The following is a 15,377-nucleotide window of genomic DNA, read 5'->3' on the forward strand; positions in this document are numbered from 1 at the left end:
TTGTTACAATTTTTGTCGCACACTACGAGGGTGCAGGGCAGCGATTACGTGGCGTCACTTAGAATAAATATAATACAAAAGAAGAGAATCGTTACCTACCGACCCTAATTTTTTCAATGTCAAAACCTACGAGAGCAATTGGAATAAGATATTCAGATCGAGGTACGGTCTAGGTCCAGAGGGTCAGGTCCAGGTCTGGACCTGTACCTGGACTCTGGACCTGTACCTGGACCTGACTATAGTAGAGCAGCAGTACTATATGTTTGGAGAGCGAGACACAAGTACATGTCTCTGTGAGTCCTACAAATCATGTTCATATTAGAATGATTTCATTACTTTCTATCTCCCAAAATCAGACCTTCTCGGGGTACAATGTAGTGGACAATTTGACATTATCATCAACAAATAATCATATTTAATTATAAGAGGCTTAACTGTTTCAAATGAAAGAATATCGGTAAACTGATTTGTGGTTTGTTTGGGTGTCATTTTTTATTTCGTGTGTATATTTACTTCAGTGCAAGCGTATGCATGTGTCGGATCACAAACGTCAAGTCCTGAACGGTATAATTGTTTTAGGTTCGTACTTTGTCTCAAAACTATAGCTATTCTCGCCTCGCCGTCTGTTGACTCAATGCCATCTTTAACTAGTGTTTCTGGATATGATTCACAGCTAACGTCTTCGAGCGAGATTATTACGTAACCATGGCTAGCTAAATATCCTCTCTTTTGTTATTTTCTTAGACCGGTAACATTATTATGTAGCCTGGCACTTTGAATTTTCAAATCGGTCCAACAACCGGTCCACTGATTTTTTCCGAACCGTTTTTCTGGACCGGTCCAGCAAGAAATACCAAGCTGCCACAGGACCTCGTAACGTGTGTCGCCTCACATGGTCTGCTAATGAAAAAACAAACTAATTAAACAAACATACGTCAGCTCTCAAGCCACTCAAGTTACGGGTGAAAGGGTTACTGGGGCACCTCTTTGCTTGACCACCACAAGACGCGAGGACACAAAATGGAGAAGACGTTTAAGAAGCCCAAACCAAATCCCTTGGAGAAGGCTGGTCTGCTCTCCAAGCTACTCTTCTGGTAAGCGAATTCAACTCCAGTCCACGCCGAAAGTCAGTTGCTTTTATCTATGCGATAGCCAGTGCCTTAAAGTTAATCATTAGTGACAGTAACGTTGTTAACGTATGTCATAACGTCACTTCTAACCTTTCATAAGCTCTTCGTACAGCAAGTACAGGTATGGTCGACATATGTCGAAATGTAGTAAACGCAAGGTGTAGCTATCGTATGTATCATTCCCCGGTGTTTATCGCTATTTGTTATAGAGGAAGGAAGAGGCACGGTAACGTTACTGAAACGTTTCGGTCCGTAACATTTTTTTTCGAAACCAGACGACAACCGCGACACCACCATAATGATCAAGCACTAGGTTACAAGGAAACAAGAAAACACATTAAACAAAGACGATTCTGTTCCAATCGTTAGCATTCAATCGAACCACAGACCTTTATGTGTGTTCTGCGGAGATTTTTGTAACATATGGCGTTCGACCTAATTAGTTTGACCCCATGGGTGTAAACAATGAGGATTAGGCCTTCTCGATGTAAACAACAACCTGTGCCGCAACAAAAAGACCTCAAACCTACATGTAGATAATGTTTGTACTTTTTTTTCATATCTGTAGGATTTTCCCAGAACAGCCATGTATATATAACCCGTTGCTTCTAAAATAACCAAGGGATTTTGGGAGCACATTGAAATAAACTGACCAAAAATTGCTAATGTTTCCAAAGCCACCGCGTTTGCTGTCATTTAGCAATGCGCTAGATATAGGCTACTGGGCCAATCTTGTATATATGAAAAGCATTACCATTATGTCGGTCTGAGGTCTTTTTTTGTTGAACCACAGGAAGTTGTGCACACCCATACAACGGGTTCAAATCGTGAGCAGGCAGTATCTTAGTAAATAACGCGTTCTACGGTGGCATGCGGTTCGACGGCATAACTGAGAACACAAGATGGTCAAAAGGTCAATCAAACAATACCGCACTATTCAGTGATGATTATACGTACGATACCTCCTCTTTGTCGACACGAACTATAACCGGTTACGTTTAAAAGTTTTATTTTAGTGTTAATCCAATCAGTTACCTTCTGCCTTAAACCACCAATTGTTGAATAGCATTTTTTCATCTGAATTGTGGCCCCGAAAACAACTCTGATCAGATCTGCATCTAATTAGGTCACATTGTTTTATGTGCCCAAGCATACAGATTCCAGCATGTCCACCTTTAAACATGTGTTTTTATATACAAAGCATCATGTACAGGTGCACACGTGTCTTCTTCTTCATATGTTTCTTCAATTATAGAAGATAATGAATGAATGAAGACCTTTATTGTACACACATATCCACGTGCACTGGGTTTAGTACAGGTCACAACAGAAAACAAAACAGTTTGAAAGTACATATATATACATTACATATAATGGACATCCTACAAAATGTTACACTTAAGATTAAGTTTGCCTTTCGAGAGTTGATTAAAGATTAATTACCTGACCCATATACATGAGCAGACTGACCATATATGAATAAGCCGGGGTTTGTGGTGACCGAACAAAGATGCAAACAATGATGGCCCCATACCAATGAGTAGACTTGGTTGCTCCTTCTTTGGAGGGTGTGGGGTTCTTTGGCCGGAGTGCGAGACTGAAAGGTGCCAGTAAATGTTGAATCGCCTTTTTTCATCGGAATTGTGGACCCGACAACAACTCTGATCAGATTGTATCTAATAAAGTCACATTGTTTTATGTGCCCAAGACGTGCTGATGCTAACATGCCCACCTTTTCTAAATTTGTTTTTATATACAAAGCACCGTGTACAAGCGTACACTTGTCTTCTTCAATGATACTTCAAATAGAAGATACTGAACATAATTTGAGCCTACATAATGCCACACTTAAAACTAAGTTTGAAGAGTTGATTAAGGGTGTAATGACCTTCCACTGTGTATACATATGACCGGGTTTGTGGTGACCAAATAATGATGACGCCAGACTAAGAATAGACTTGCTTTTTCTTTCGTTGAGGGTGGGGGTGAACGGGTTCGAGACTAAAGGATGCCAGTATAATGTACCTGGTGAACGTTACTTTTTATAGTTAAAGTTTTGCCTAGATATGAAAAAATAATGTTAACTGTATGTTGGCAAGGTTTTTGCTCTTCCTTAGTGTTCATACTGTTGTCATAAGCAATAAAAGAAACTTTTCGTGTTTCTGGAAGAATGTTACCACTACATCAATAGATTTTAGACGTGTTCTGACCCAGCTCTATATGAGGTGTGTAGATTACTGTATTTGGACAACCTTCAAATGACAACCTTGATGCAGGGACACACAAACAGTGTAGGAGGGGTAGTGTAAACATGGGGTGTCTGATAAGATAAGAAACCGTGTTCCTTGCATCATCCTTGACTTACCTAAGAAGAATCGAAGTCACGCCCACAAATACGTTCTTGGGGCTTTCGCGGTATCGCACCTGGCTCAAAGATCGTGCTCCCCTTAAGCTAATTGGATCGTGAGCGTATAGAAAATTGACATGATTTATTTGTTGAAGTAACTGAAGTACAATTTTCACGGTGTAGATTGTTCCTTGATTTTGTTTGCCAAATTGACGAAAAAACTGCATTGGCTACACGCAGAAACCTCATTTAACAAATCATTTTCTGCTGTGATGTTTGGTAAGTCGGTTCTCCACTTCCCATTGAAAATAGCTCATTCACCCCATAGATTTGCAATCAGGTTGGTCCAAATTCAATTCTAGTCCCACAACCCCTTTCTCCTGAAATGTTTAGCACAATCGCCCTGACCGTCTGCGTACAATATATAGGTGGCCGAATGCACTCTTCAAGATAGGCTACAAGAGAACACTACAGGAAGATGACATGTACAATATCCTGTTGGAGGACAGCACGCAGAAGCAAGCAGATGATCTTGAAAGGTAGGACTACTGAATGATGCTTCAGAATTTTTATGTAGCCTTCTGGTTGACTTGTCCCCGTACGAGCATATAGATTGCACACTTTTATTACATCAGCCAATGAGTTTTCATTCTAGGTATTGTAAAATGTGTATTTATTATCTTGACATATTTGACCTGACGTAGAGAGTGGCAAAAGGAGCTGGACAATGCGAAAGAATCTCCCGAACGACCGCCCAGCCTGAGACGGGCCATGGCCAGGGTTTTCCGTGTAACAATTCTGCTGTCGGGACTGTGTTTCCTGTTTGTGGTAGGTATAGTCCTGGAGGAGATTCTTAGATATAGAATAGGCCTAAAAAATCACAAGCGCAGTACATATTTAGCCAGTACCATAGAATGATAGCTAGTACTTTGATCATTTTAGGTATGTTGTTCTATGGTCCCGGTTGGACATTGTGGCTCTAAGGCACTGTATGCAAATTTATGCAAATGAGGTAATTATGTCATGAATTAGAAATGAAGCATAACTGGTATAATACTTGTCCAAATGACGTCAAAATTGGTAGTGATAGCCACAAGCAAGTGGACAGTGTTCATTTTGTGACCATTGAAAGTACATGTGCCAGCTAAGATGCCTACCAATGCTAATCATTGAGAGGCACTTGAATGCCGTAACACACCCGATGGTTGACATGATAATGTTTTGGTTCAATCTATACCACTGGATTATGATATTAAAATTTCATACAAAAATGAACCCACTGTTGTACAAAAGGCATTTTATTCTGACCCCCTCGTATTTGTCATATTTATCATTCTGACCCCTATGTATACCTCAATGAAAAGTGTCCAGTATGGCTATTTAAGTTTGTCACGAATGAATTAAAGACTCGAACAAACAAACAAAAAATCAGCAAGAACAAGATATTTTTTCTTCTATTTCATATCAGGATGCTGTAAGGATGACCCAGCCTGTTGTCCTGACCTGGCTGATTGGCTACTTCTCCCCCGAGAGCACCGTGACTACAACACAAGCCTACCTGTACGCCTTGATCATCAGTGTCTGTGCAATGGTCGCTCCAGTGATACAGCATTCATCTATGTTTGCTATAATGAAAACGGGATGGAGAATGAGGGTAGCGTGCTGTGGGCTTATATACAGAAAGGTAAGACTAGAGCAATATGTATGTGAGTATGGTTTATGATGTACTTTATACAATTTATGCCAATTGGGATTTAATTTGCAAAATTAGTGATAAAATCTAGTGAATCCAGTATTTTCCATAATACGACTTCGATACATGTATCCTACGTAATTAATAGGCAGGTGGAAGATAAACAGATAAACCAATTATGCAAATAAGGGCCTAATTTGCATACTTCGTGCGGAAATTCTATATTTCCTCCGAATGATGGAAATTTCATACTTGTGACATACGTTAGTCAAAGATGAACATCAGCAAACATAGATTGCGTAACTATGGAAGTCATTTGCGCAATTAATGACGTAATGTTAAGATAGATTTTTGCCAAAAGTTAGACTTTAACATATGAACTTCATGTAAATTGGGTCTAGAAGAACATCAACTAAAATATTTATGCTTATTGCAACCTTATTTGCATAATCAATGAGATAAGATAAGATAAAGCAAAATCTAGAAGAACTCTAAATATCTCACGGCTGTACGATATCGCCGAACTCTTGTCAGCATCAATTATCCCCACTTCTTGTCAATTCAGGCTCTCAAGCTTAACCACACTGCCTTAGGGAAGAGCAACACTGGACAGATCGTCAACCTCATGTCTAACGATGTCAACAGGTTTGATATGGTACGTGTCGTTTCCTTAACTATAACATCATGTCAAAATAGACATGGTAAGACGTGGCTTTCATTTTCAAATTGATGTTGTCCAAAGAAAGTTACTACGTATTGAAAGAAGAGCATGCAGTTTATGACACCTATGGCTTTCCATCCTTTAGGGATTCCAGTTCTTCAACTACCTGTGGATCGGGCCGTTAGAGATTCTAACCGTGATCACCCTGCTGTACAGAGACATGGGTCCTCCAAGTCTTGTTGGTTTGGGTTATATCATTTTCCAGCTCGCCATATCCGGTCGCATTGGGAGACTCTTTTCTACCTACAGGTAAAGATTCAATTTCGTCAGTTTTCCAAGGTTAGATAATTATCATATAGAAAAAAAAGGCAAGCATGATTGGCTACGCAACTCAGTTGTAACAGGCTTACATGCGCCATTTCGACAATTCTTGACGATGTACAAAATTGTACAGATCTGAAAGATCTTATTTGATTGCATTTCATACCCGGTAAATTATTTCACCACTTCGAGCTCGTGGTGTAACACACCAGGTTTGTTCTAAACAGCATACGCTGCATATCCGGACAGATTTATTTGATCCACTCGCACATGTAAGTGTCGTGGGCCCTTTAACATGAGGTGTGGCTCTACTCAAACACGGGATCTCCATTGATCATCCTATCATAGGGACGTCCCTAACCGAAGCTAGGTATTCATTCTCACCTGAGCAATGAAATTTCCCGAGGGCACAACGTCGGGGTCTGTCAGGGGATACGAACCAATGACTTATTTGTTCTGGGCCAAACAACACCCTGCCATTACGCCACGTGACGCCACTGATACTGAAATTTGGTAGATGTAAGGCTTTTATTTCCAGGGGACAGATAGCACAGAAAACAGACGATCGTATCAGGACCATGAGTGAGATCATCTCTGCCATGAGGGTCATCAAGATGTACGCTTGGGAGAAACCATTCAGTGAACTGGTGGCCAACCTTAGAAAGTAAGTTTTCTAGACAGCTAGTTTATGTCACGGGGTTTGCGGTATGCAGTCATTCAATGACAATGCTCCGTTAGTTTTTTTACTGTAACAGTATAATGCGGTACGCATTGTCATAGTTGCAATATATCTAGTTATATTCATAAATTGACGGGAATGTATGTATTGAGTGTTTCGGCGGGATGCAATCTGTATGCCATGTAAACACCAGAATATGAAATTAAGATAATATTATGTAGCATCAATTCTAATGAAACTACAATTTCATCTCACCTCATATTGTTGAACAGTACTCACAGTTTGTTCTGCCGCACACTGTAGGATCGAGATTGGAATCATTGACAAAGCGTCAATATTCCGGGGACTGATCATGGCCTTGTCATCAGTGGCAGGGCGATTGCTGATCTTCTTCACTATCGTCACGTTTGCCCTGACGGGAAATGACGTCACCGCCGGAGTCGTCTTCAGGACTGTAGGCTTGGTCAACATCCTGCAGATGAGTGTGTTCGTGTTCATGCCGCAGGGCATTGCTCTGTTGTCGGAGGCCATAGTCTCCATAAGGAGGATACAGGTACCTTCCATCTATCATTGCTCATGGTGCCACGGCTATTCAATGCAGAGCTTGCAACAGCATCTTTTCGTATCTTTGATAATGATATACTACTTATTACTTAGAAATCAGAAATCCATTGACGGCCGCTCTGCTGAATTCATTAGGGAATCATGACTACTACTTCTTGCCGTAAGTCAGGCATTGAGCTGAGGGTGCAGACAAGGTTACGTTCTGGGCAAGGTGTAGCAGATGTGGTTAGGGTCTAATGAAGTAAACAGAACGTCTATCAAAACGTAGAAGAGTAGAAACCTGTAGTAAAAGAAACCTTATTCTTCTACATTTTATGACTCCTTATCAGGACTTCTTGCTGTTGGAGGAAGCAGATTCTGAAGAGGCTTTCGGGAGAACTTGCAGCATCACTCCTAAGGAGGCTGAGTGCAGCGTAATGCTGAACGACATTAAAGCTAAGTGGACAGGGGTAAGGCACCCTGATATCAATATAGAAATGTACTAGTAATACGATCAATCTGAACTGATAATGAGAAATAACTGTTCTCCAGCTCAAAGAATATAATTTGACTCACCGGAATTTTCGACCGAATCGCCCGGTCTTCTTAAGTTATCTGACCCAAACATTGAGGACACGCGCTTTTTTACGCAGGTATGACGTCAGTGTTGGGTCAAAGTTTATTGGAAGTCGGTATCGCCCCCCCGTCCCAGTTGAGAAGGTTGGCGTACCCTGATGTAGATGGCCTCCGACAAACTTTGACCCAGTGCCGACGTCATTGGAATTATTAAAGCCTCCACCAGGCCTTCCTACGGGGGTTTGGATCGTAGAATTCGGCAAAAGGGAATAATTTGCCAGTAGAATCAGTCCACGATAAAGTTCCTATTTCCCCTGCGCTTGCGAATGAAACCCTAGGCCCTCCGGTGGCCAAACTCCCCTGGCAAATATTCTCCATATAGACTAGAATTATTATACGACGTTCACACTGAGGCGTATAATATTGTCTCCATAATTTCAGGACAGTGATCAACTGACACTGAAGAATATCAACCTGCAGCTGAAACCAGGTCAACTACTGGCGGTTATTGGACCTGTTGGGTCAGGAAAGGTCAGTTCAAACTGTTCTGGCCAGTGGATAGCGTTGCTCTTAGACGTAGACTAAGTTATGATACCCTTCCAAAGCTAGTACAAAGCAAAAGAAAACAAAAGTTCGTAATTAGTGTAAGCAAACTGCCATTCCATCTTTTCCACAGTCATCCTTACTAAGTGCAGTGCTCCGAGAGCTACCAGTGACGTCAGGAGAGGTCAAAGTTCACGGCAAGGTTGGCTATGCGTCTCAGCAGCCGTGGGTGTTCTCTGGCACTGTGCGACAAAACATCCTCTTCGGACGGCCTTACAAGGAAGACACCTATGATAAAACCATCCAAGTGTGCGCACTGGAAAAGGTATGTCAGAATTTCACATATAGATTTTGTAAAATAAAATATCCCCAGGGACTAGATATTGGAAAGTTCATTGCAAATACCCTAAATAAACATGATGCGAAAGTGAATCCTTTTCATACTTCCATTAGGACCTTGGGCTCCTGCCACATGGTGACATGACACTGGTTGGAGACAGAGGTGTGACATTAAGTGGTGGGCAAAAGGCTAGAATCAACCTGGCAAGGTAGGAGCTTTGATATCTTTGTCGTTTGTTCAAAACTAAACCTGATTGAGGAATCTCCATTTGGGCACCTGACTCTTATAAAGATGAAACTAGCTAGTATATGTGTTGTGTATCCTTGCAGAGCTGTGTATCATGACGCAGATATCTATCTGCTGGATGATCCTCTAAGTGCCGTTGATGCAGAAGTTGGGCAGCAGCTGTTTAATAGGTTGGTGTCGTATAGCTTCAGCTATGTTTTACATTGAGTCATTGTATCTATTAATGTCTAAATGTCGAATGGCAGGTCGATCCTAGAGGCACCAAAGCTATATCAATTTGCAAATGCTTGTAAATCGTACTTAACAACAACTAGGATAATAGATTTTCTAAAAATGTTTGAGTCAAATATTCTTGTCTTTAATATGCAACTACCCATAAGTTTAACACTCAAGCATTTGTTGTAAACACTGTGAACACTAAAGTATCTTTCGTGCTCGGAATCCTTTTGATAAATAGATGCATCCAGGGTGCTCTTAGGAACAAAGCTCGTGTCCTGGTGACGCATCAGTTGCAATATCTACATGAGGCTGACCAAATAATGGTGCTGTTGGAGGTAATTAATGTTTAAGTAGATTAGAATTAGAACATACATGATAAATCAGTGTTCGGCAGTAACGTATCATGCATCCCGTAACTTATCAAGGTTACGAAAGAAGCTAGAAATAGAACTTTGTCTCAGGTCCTCCTGTCCTGATTGAGTTTCATACACCTTCAATATATGACAGACTTGGCATTTGTTTGTCTATCTGTTTTTTTTTTTTTTTTTTTGACTATTTGTTCGTATGTCATGCCCGGTAAGCCACCTCATGGTGTAAAATAAACTAAGAAAAGGACGGCTACACTTTTTGATAAGTTTAGTCGGTGCTCAATCGCGAGGTGTGGCTCTCCTCGAACACGGCCCTCCATTTAACGTTGTACCCACGATCCAACGTCCCTACATGAAGCTAGGTACTCATTTCCACCAAAGTGAAGTGAAAAAATTCGTGTTAAGTGCCTTTTCCAATGGAACAGCCTCAACGGGGCATGTAGGTGATTCGAACTCAGAACCTCTGGGCCAAACACCCTGCCATTTCGTCAAGCGACGCCACTGTAATCCATAGAAGCTCCAAAGTGGTCGTATTTCCCCCTTTCAGGGAGAGCAGGTAGCTACCGGAACGTACAGCGAACTGCAGCAATCAGGGCTTGACTTCACAAAACTGCTGGGGAAAGAGGATAGTGAGGAAGATATAGAGAACGGAAGAACGGCAGTTGCCCCAGCTCTTTCTGGAACATCAGCAAACGGTTACGATGCTAATTCCTTAAAAGCGGAAGCCGACGAAAAGGTACGTGCAAGGATTTGGTTTAATGAGACTAAATGTAAAAAGTATATAGGCCCTTTGCACGGAAATCTGTAATGACTCTCCAATACTAGATTAAGACTTTAAGTAAGAATGTGATTCAAAACCTGATGCAGACACATTTCACCATTCCTGAGGTGATGCTAACTAGAACTCTAATCATACAGTTATGGTTTTTAGGTGAAGAAATGTCCATGTTGGTGAAAGAAACGAGACTTGATTTGTCTTTATCTAGGATGCAACTGTTCCTCTGCTGGAAGAGGAACACCGAATGACTGGCACTGTTGGATGGAAGGTGTACAGAGACTACTTTGCAGCCGGTCTTGGAGTGAAAGCATATCTTTTCGGTGTCTTGATCAGCTTGTCCTTTAGTATACTATACGCCATGTCAGACTGGTGGCTGTCATATTGGTAAGTCTGCTCTGCAACTGTTGTTTAGGAAGAAGCAGAACGTTGTAAATTATGCGAGTGGCATTTCCATATTTATATATATATTTCTATGAGTGGCATTTCCATATATATGTACATAAATACATCTAAATATATCTAAATATATCTAAATATATATACATATATCTAAATACATATCTAAATATACTGATATATGTATATAAACGTATATAGATATATATAGATGTATAAATATATATACATAGAGAGAGACAGACATATGCATATATAGAGATTTAGATATATTTATTTATAAATGTCAAGTTGTCAATATTTCTTTTCAAAACATGACAACAAAGATATTGTCCATTCTCGTCAACACAGGGCACGGAAAGAGGAGCAGTATTTCGTTGCAAAACACAACTGGATCTTGGCTAGTAACGGCTACAATACGACATTCTTCAACGCTTCTAATGTTGGAGACATGGTGAATACAACATCCATGCCGACTAATAGCAGCACAGCCTTCTCCGTGGCCCCTCCGGATACACACTTCTACATCTATGTTCTGACTGCCTTCACAGCGGGAGCCCTGTTCATGAATGTAGTTGGAGTTCGAATCCTTTTTTTCGTCGCAGTTAAGTCTTCAACAAACCTCCATAACGGCATGTTCAACGCAATCATCAGGGCTCCAATCAGGTTCTTCGACACAAATCCTGTTGGTGAGTTTCATATGTTAGTCTGGCCATCAGATCCCGTCGTTCTGAATTACAGTGTCTTTTAATGAGTATTGTTTATAGATATAAAACAAAATTTATAAACGGGACTCCGGATCCGTTTTGGTGTTGTTGTAGACGCCTTTAGGAGGAAGATTGTATGCACGAGTTTACATTTTCCCAGATGATTGTTGCAAGTGGAGTTAACATCCAAAGATACAAGAGATCCGACATTTTTTAATCAAATCATTATATAGCAACTACGGGGTCACGTCAGCAGAACGTAATGCATATACGATAATTAGCCTGCTATTTAAACCTATCATAGCTACCAAGTCGTCTCTTTTGTTCTCGTCGGTCCTTGCATCGGAGTTCCGGCTGTTGCATAACATATGTCCTTAGACACAACTAAATGAACGTATATATACGAGATACTATAACCTTAGATACGCGAACACGACCATAAACGCTTATAAGCGTATACGTTCTACCGACGTGCTGACTACGGGTTCTGTGCCTCATATCCCATATCAGATGGAGAAACTTGACATTGCCAACACGATACCATTGATGCACGTACGCACTTGGTTTGAAATTGCAATTGGTCATTTGGTTTGTCACCAGGGCGAGTCTTAAACCGGTTCTCGAAAGACATCGGACAGCTAGATGAGATGTTCCCAGCAGCGCTTACTGGATTTACACAGGTTGTTTGTTTGTTTGTTTGTTTGTTTGAACCTTTGTCCTTCAACGCTTTTACCACGAATCATTTTGCATGGGCATTGCATTTCAATTGTTATTTTAATTACTCGAGTCTGCGTGTACATGTTAAATATTGCAATTGAGTCAATCAAACACATCATCTTTTATATGATTCTTAATCTCCAAGCAGATCTACACGGGGCACCGAAAATCGTATATGCTAGCCAGAAAAGCTAATATGGCTAGCATATACGATTTTCGGCGCCCCGTGTAGATCTGCTTGGAGATTATATGATTCTATAGTTACATGTATGTGATATATCCATCTTCAGTACTGCTGCCGAATGAATGTGTTTTTATTGACTCATTGGCAAAGTACGTTCTTACTTTTTTTTCCATAGGGGATTCTAGCTTTGGGCACGGCAGCATTTGTGGCTGGTATCACCAACCCCTGGGTGTTCATCCCCACCCTGCCTCTGTTGTTACTGTTCATGTACATCCGGAGATATTACCTGAGTACATCCAGGGATATCAAACGGCTGGAGGGAACCAGTAGGTTTTTATCTTAATGTGCTTAGTGTAACGTTATTAGTGGCCATTCCTTTTGACATAAATGAAGTGAGTTCGACTCCAAGTCGTTGTCGCTCACCCGACATGCTCGAAACTGGAAAGTGACGCAGTCCTTTGTGTGTACTGCCAGTCTCCGGCTTGTTTTTGACGTCTTGTCGGGCTTTCCATTTTGGAAGCTTTTCTGTATGTACGTTTTTTCATTTTTTTTCAGTTGAAATAAAAGCTATCAAAATAGAAAGCCCGACAAAAACGCCTAAAAAGTAGTCAAAAACAAACTTCTGCATTTTGCCTAAGGCAAAGGTAATGATAAAGTAAAACAAGTAATACGCAGAGAGTGATAATAATATAATAAAGAATATGATTGACGGACAGTGCTTATTTTTTTTCTCAGCCCGTAGTCCGGTGTTCTCCCACCTATCTGCCACCCTACAAGGCCTGTGGACCATCCGAGCCTTCTGTGCTCAGGAGAGTTTCCAGCAGGAGTTTGATGCTCACCAGGACCTGCACTCTGAAGCCTGGTTCTTGTACATTTCCTGCAGTAGATGGATGGCTGTCAGATTAGACATTTTAGTCGCTTTGTTCATCACTGCTGTTGTCTTCTGTAGTGTTCTAGCATCTCAGGGTGAGTTGCAGTTGTAGTTGCAATTTTTGATTTGTGGTTATCATTTGCTGTTTGTCGATTGTTTTATGGTAACTGTGCGTGCACATTCAAACATATCATTGTCTTTACAGCCTTAGATGGCGGGTTGGTGGGCCTATCAGTGACGTATGCCATCCTTCTCACAGGCCGGTTTCAGTGGGTGATTAGCCAGAGTGCAGAGGTGGAAAATCTGGTACGATATCATCCTTTAAAAGTCAGCTAACCATAGCTCCTGCACATGAATGTACAATAGCTACAGCAATGTCAAGGATTTTAAAAATAGTAGAAAATGGCAGAAAGTGAAAAGTATGCTGACGCAACATTCTTTTTCCCAATCATATTGACCAGATGACATCAGCAGAACGAGTGTTAACTTACACCAAACTGGAGCCTGAAGCACCGCTAGCAAGCAGTACAAAACCTCCTAGGGACTGGCCTCAGGACGGGGGCATCGAGCTGGAGGATGCAACCTTCTCCTATTCTCAAGATGGACCCGATGTTCTCAAGAATCTTGGTGTTGTCATACAGCCACAAGAAAAGGTTACCACAAGGCCAGATATTCACATCATGTGCAAACTAAAAATCGTGTTGCCACAATAAATATGTCAGGAAATGGAAGTTCCAGAACAAAAAATAAAGAGTTGATGCTGAATTCAATGCGTATCTTATTTGAAGAATTTGATTATGACATTGTTTCATTTTTTTAAAATTCAGATTGGCATAGTAGGTCGGACCGGTGCGGGGAAGAGCTCCCTGATGCAGATGTTGTTCAGGATGGCGGAGCCTCAGGGAACTGTCAGGATTGACGGGGTGGATGTGACCAAGATCGGACTCCACGACTTGAGGAAGAAAATCTCCGTCATTCCCCAGGACCCTGTCCTGTTTTCTGGTTCCCTCAGGAGGAACTTAGATCCCTTCAACGACTTTACAGACCAGCAACTTTGGAGTGTCGTAGAGGAGGTGACATTTGACACCAATCTTGTATATCAAAAGGCGTCATAATCAGATATTGTTCTTGTGCACCGACATCATAACTTGGTACATGATCGAAAAGTGAATTGTTTGGATTTACACTGCTCTCATCTCAGATTTTAGGAACCTAATTTGTATCCGTCATTTCTGCATATGTAGGTTCAGTTGAAGCAAGCGGTGGAGGACATGCAAGGAAAGCTGGAATCTGAGATGGCTGAATCTGGGACCAACTTTAGTGTGGGTCAGAGGCAGCTGGTGTGTCTAGCCAGAGCCCTCCTTAGAAAAAACAGGATTCTCATCATCGATGAGGCAACTGCAAATGTAGATCCAAGGTAATTAAGTCAACCAACAAGGTGACTGTTGACGGAACGTCGTACACTTCTTTGATTGTCTGCGAGGGTTTGTGTTTGTAACGCATTGTTATGTAATCGCAGGGAATGGCGATATGGTAATTCTTTACATTGTACGCAATGTTTCCAATACAGAACGGACCAGCTTATTCAGGAGACCATTCGAGAGAAGTTCAAGAACTGCACCGTGTTAACAATAGCCCACAGACTCGACACTGTCATCGACTCGGATAGGATCATGGCAAGTCATTCCTCTTTAATTGTGGAAGTGTATGTGTTGAAGGAATAGATTCATTTACAGCACATAAGCAGAAGTTGTAACGGTTGACGTTTCCCTGGCTAAAGTGTATTTCGTTTTCAATGTATCAGGTACTGCAGGAGGGCCGGGTACAGGAGATGGGAGAGGCGCATGCTCTACTGCAGGACAGAGATGGTGTTTTCACAGCTATGGTGGACCAGTCCGGGAACACGTTAGCAACAGAGCTTAGAGAAGCAGCAAGGCGGTGTTACACGGAGAAGCATGGCACAGACCAAGTTTCGGTGGATAAATTTGTCTCTATTGTAGGACGTGAAACCAGAGTGTAAACCCATTCCTGAACTAAAATGACTCAGTAAGCTATTGT

General features: G+C 41.3%; 1 protein-coding gene across 1 annotated transcript; it reads left to right on the forward strand.

Annotated features, from left to right (window-relative positions):
* Positions 1 to 979: 979 nt before the first annotated feature.
* Positions 980 to 15,339, forward strand: LOC136423392 (ATP-binding cassette sub-family C member 4-like). Its single transcript, XM_066411536.1, has 26 exons — positions 980 to 1,094; positions 3,906 to 4,016; positions 4,182 to 4,305; positions 4,946 to 5,161; positions 5,736 to 5,825; positions 5,977 to 6,140; positions 6,691 to 6,816; positions 7,135 to 7,384; positions 7,725 to 7,844; positions 8,392 to 8,481; positions 8,627 to 8,818; positions 8,947 to 9,041; positions 9,163 to 9,249; positions 9,537 to 9,633; positions 10,214 to 10,402; positions 10,653 to 10,828; positions 11,192 to 11,529; positions 12,148 to 12,227; positions 12,624 to 12,774; positions 13,184 to 13,414; positions 13,525 to 13,625; positions 13,781 to 13,972; positions 14,147 to 14,392; positions 14,564 to 14,736; positions 14,890 to 14,995; positions 15,124 to 15,339. Exons 1-26 carry the CDS (start codon positions 1,021 to 1,023, stop codon positions 15,337 to 15,339), a joined length of 4,035 nt encoding a protein of 1,344 aa, XP_066267633.1. The 5' UTR covers positions 980 to 1,020.
* Positions 15,340 to 15,377: the final 38 nt, after the last annotated feature.

Source organism: Branchiostoma lanceolatum, chromosome 17 (assembly GCF_035083965.1).
Source record: "Branchiostoma lanceolatum isolate klBraLanc5 chromosome 17, klBraLanc5.hap2, whole genome shotgun sequence".
Taxonomy (NCBI): domain Eukaryota; kingdom Metazoa; phylum Chordata; class Leptocardii; order Amphioxiformes; family Branchiostomatidae; genus Branchiostoma; species Branchiostoma lanceolatum.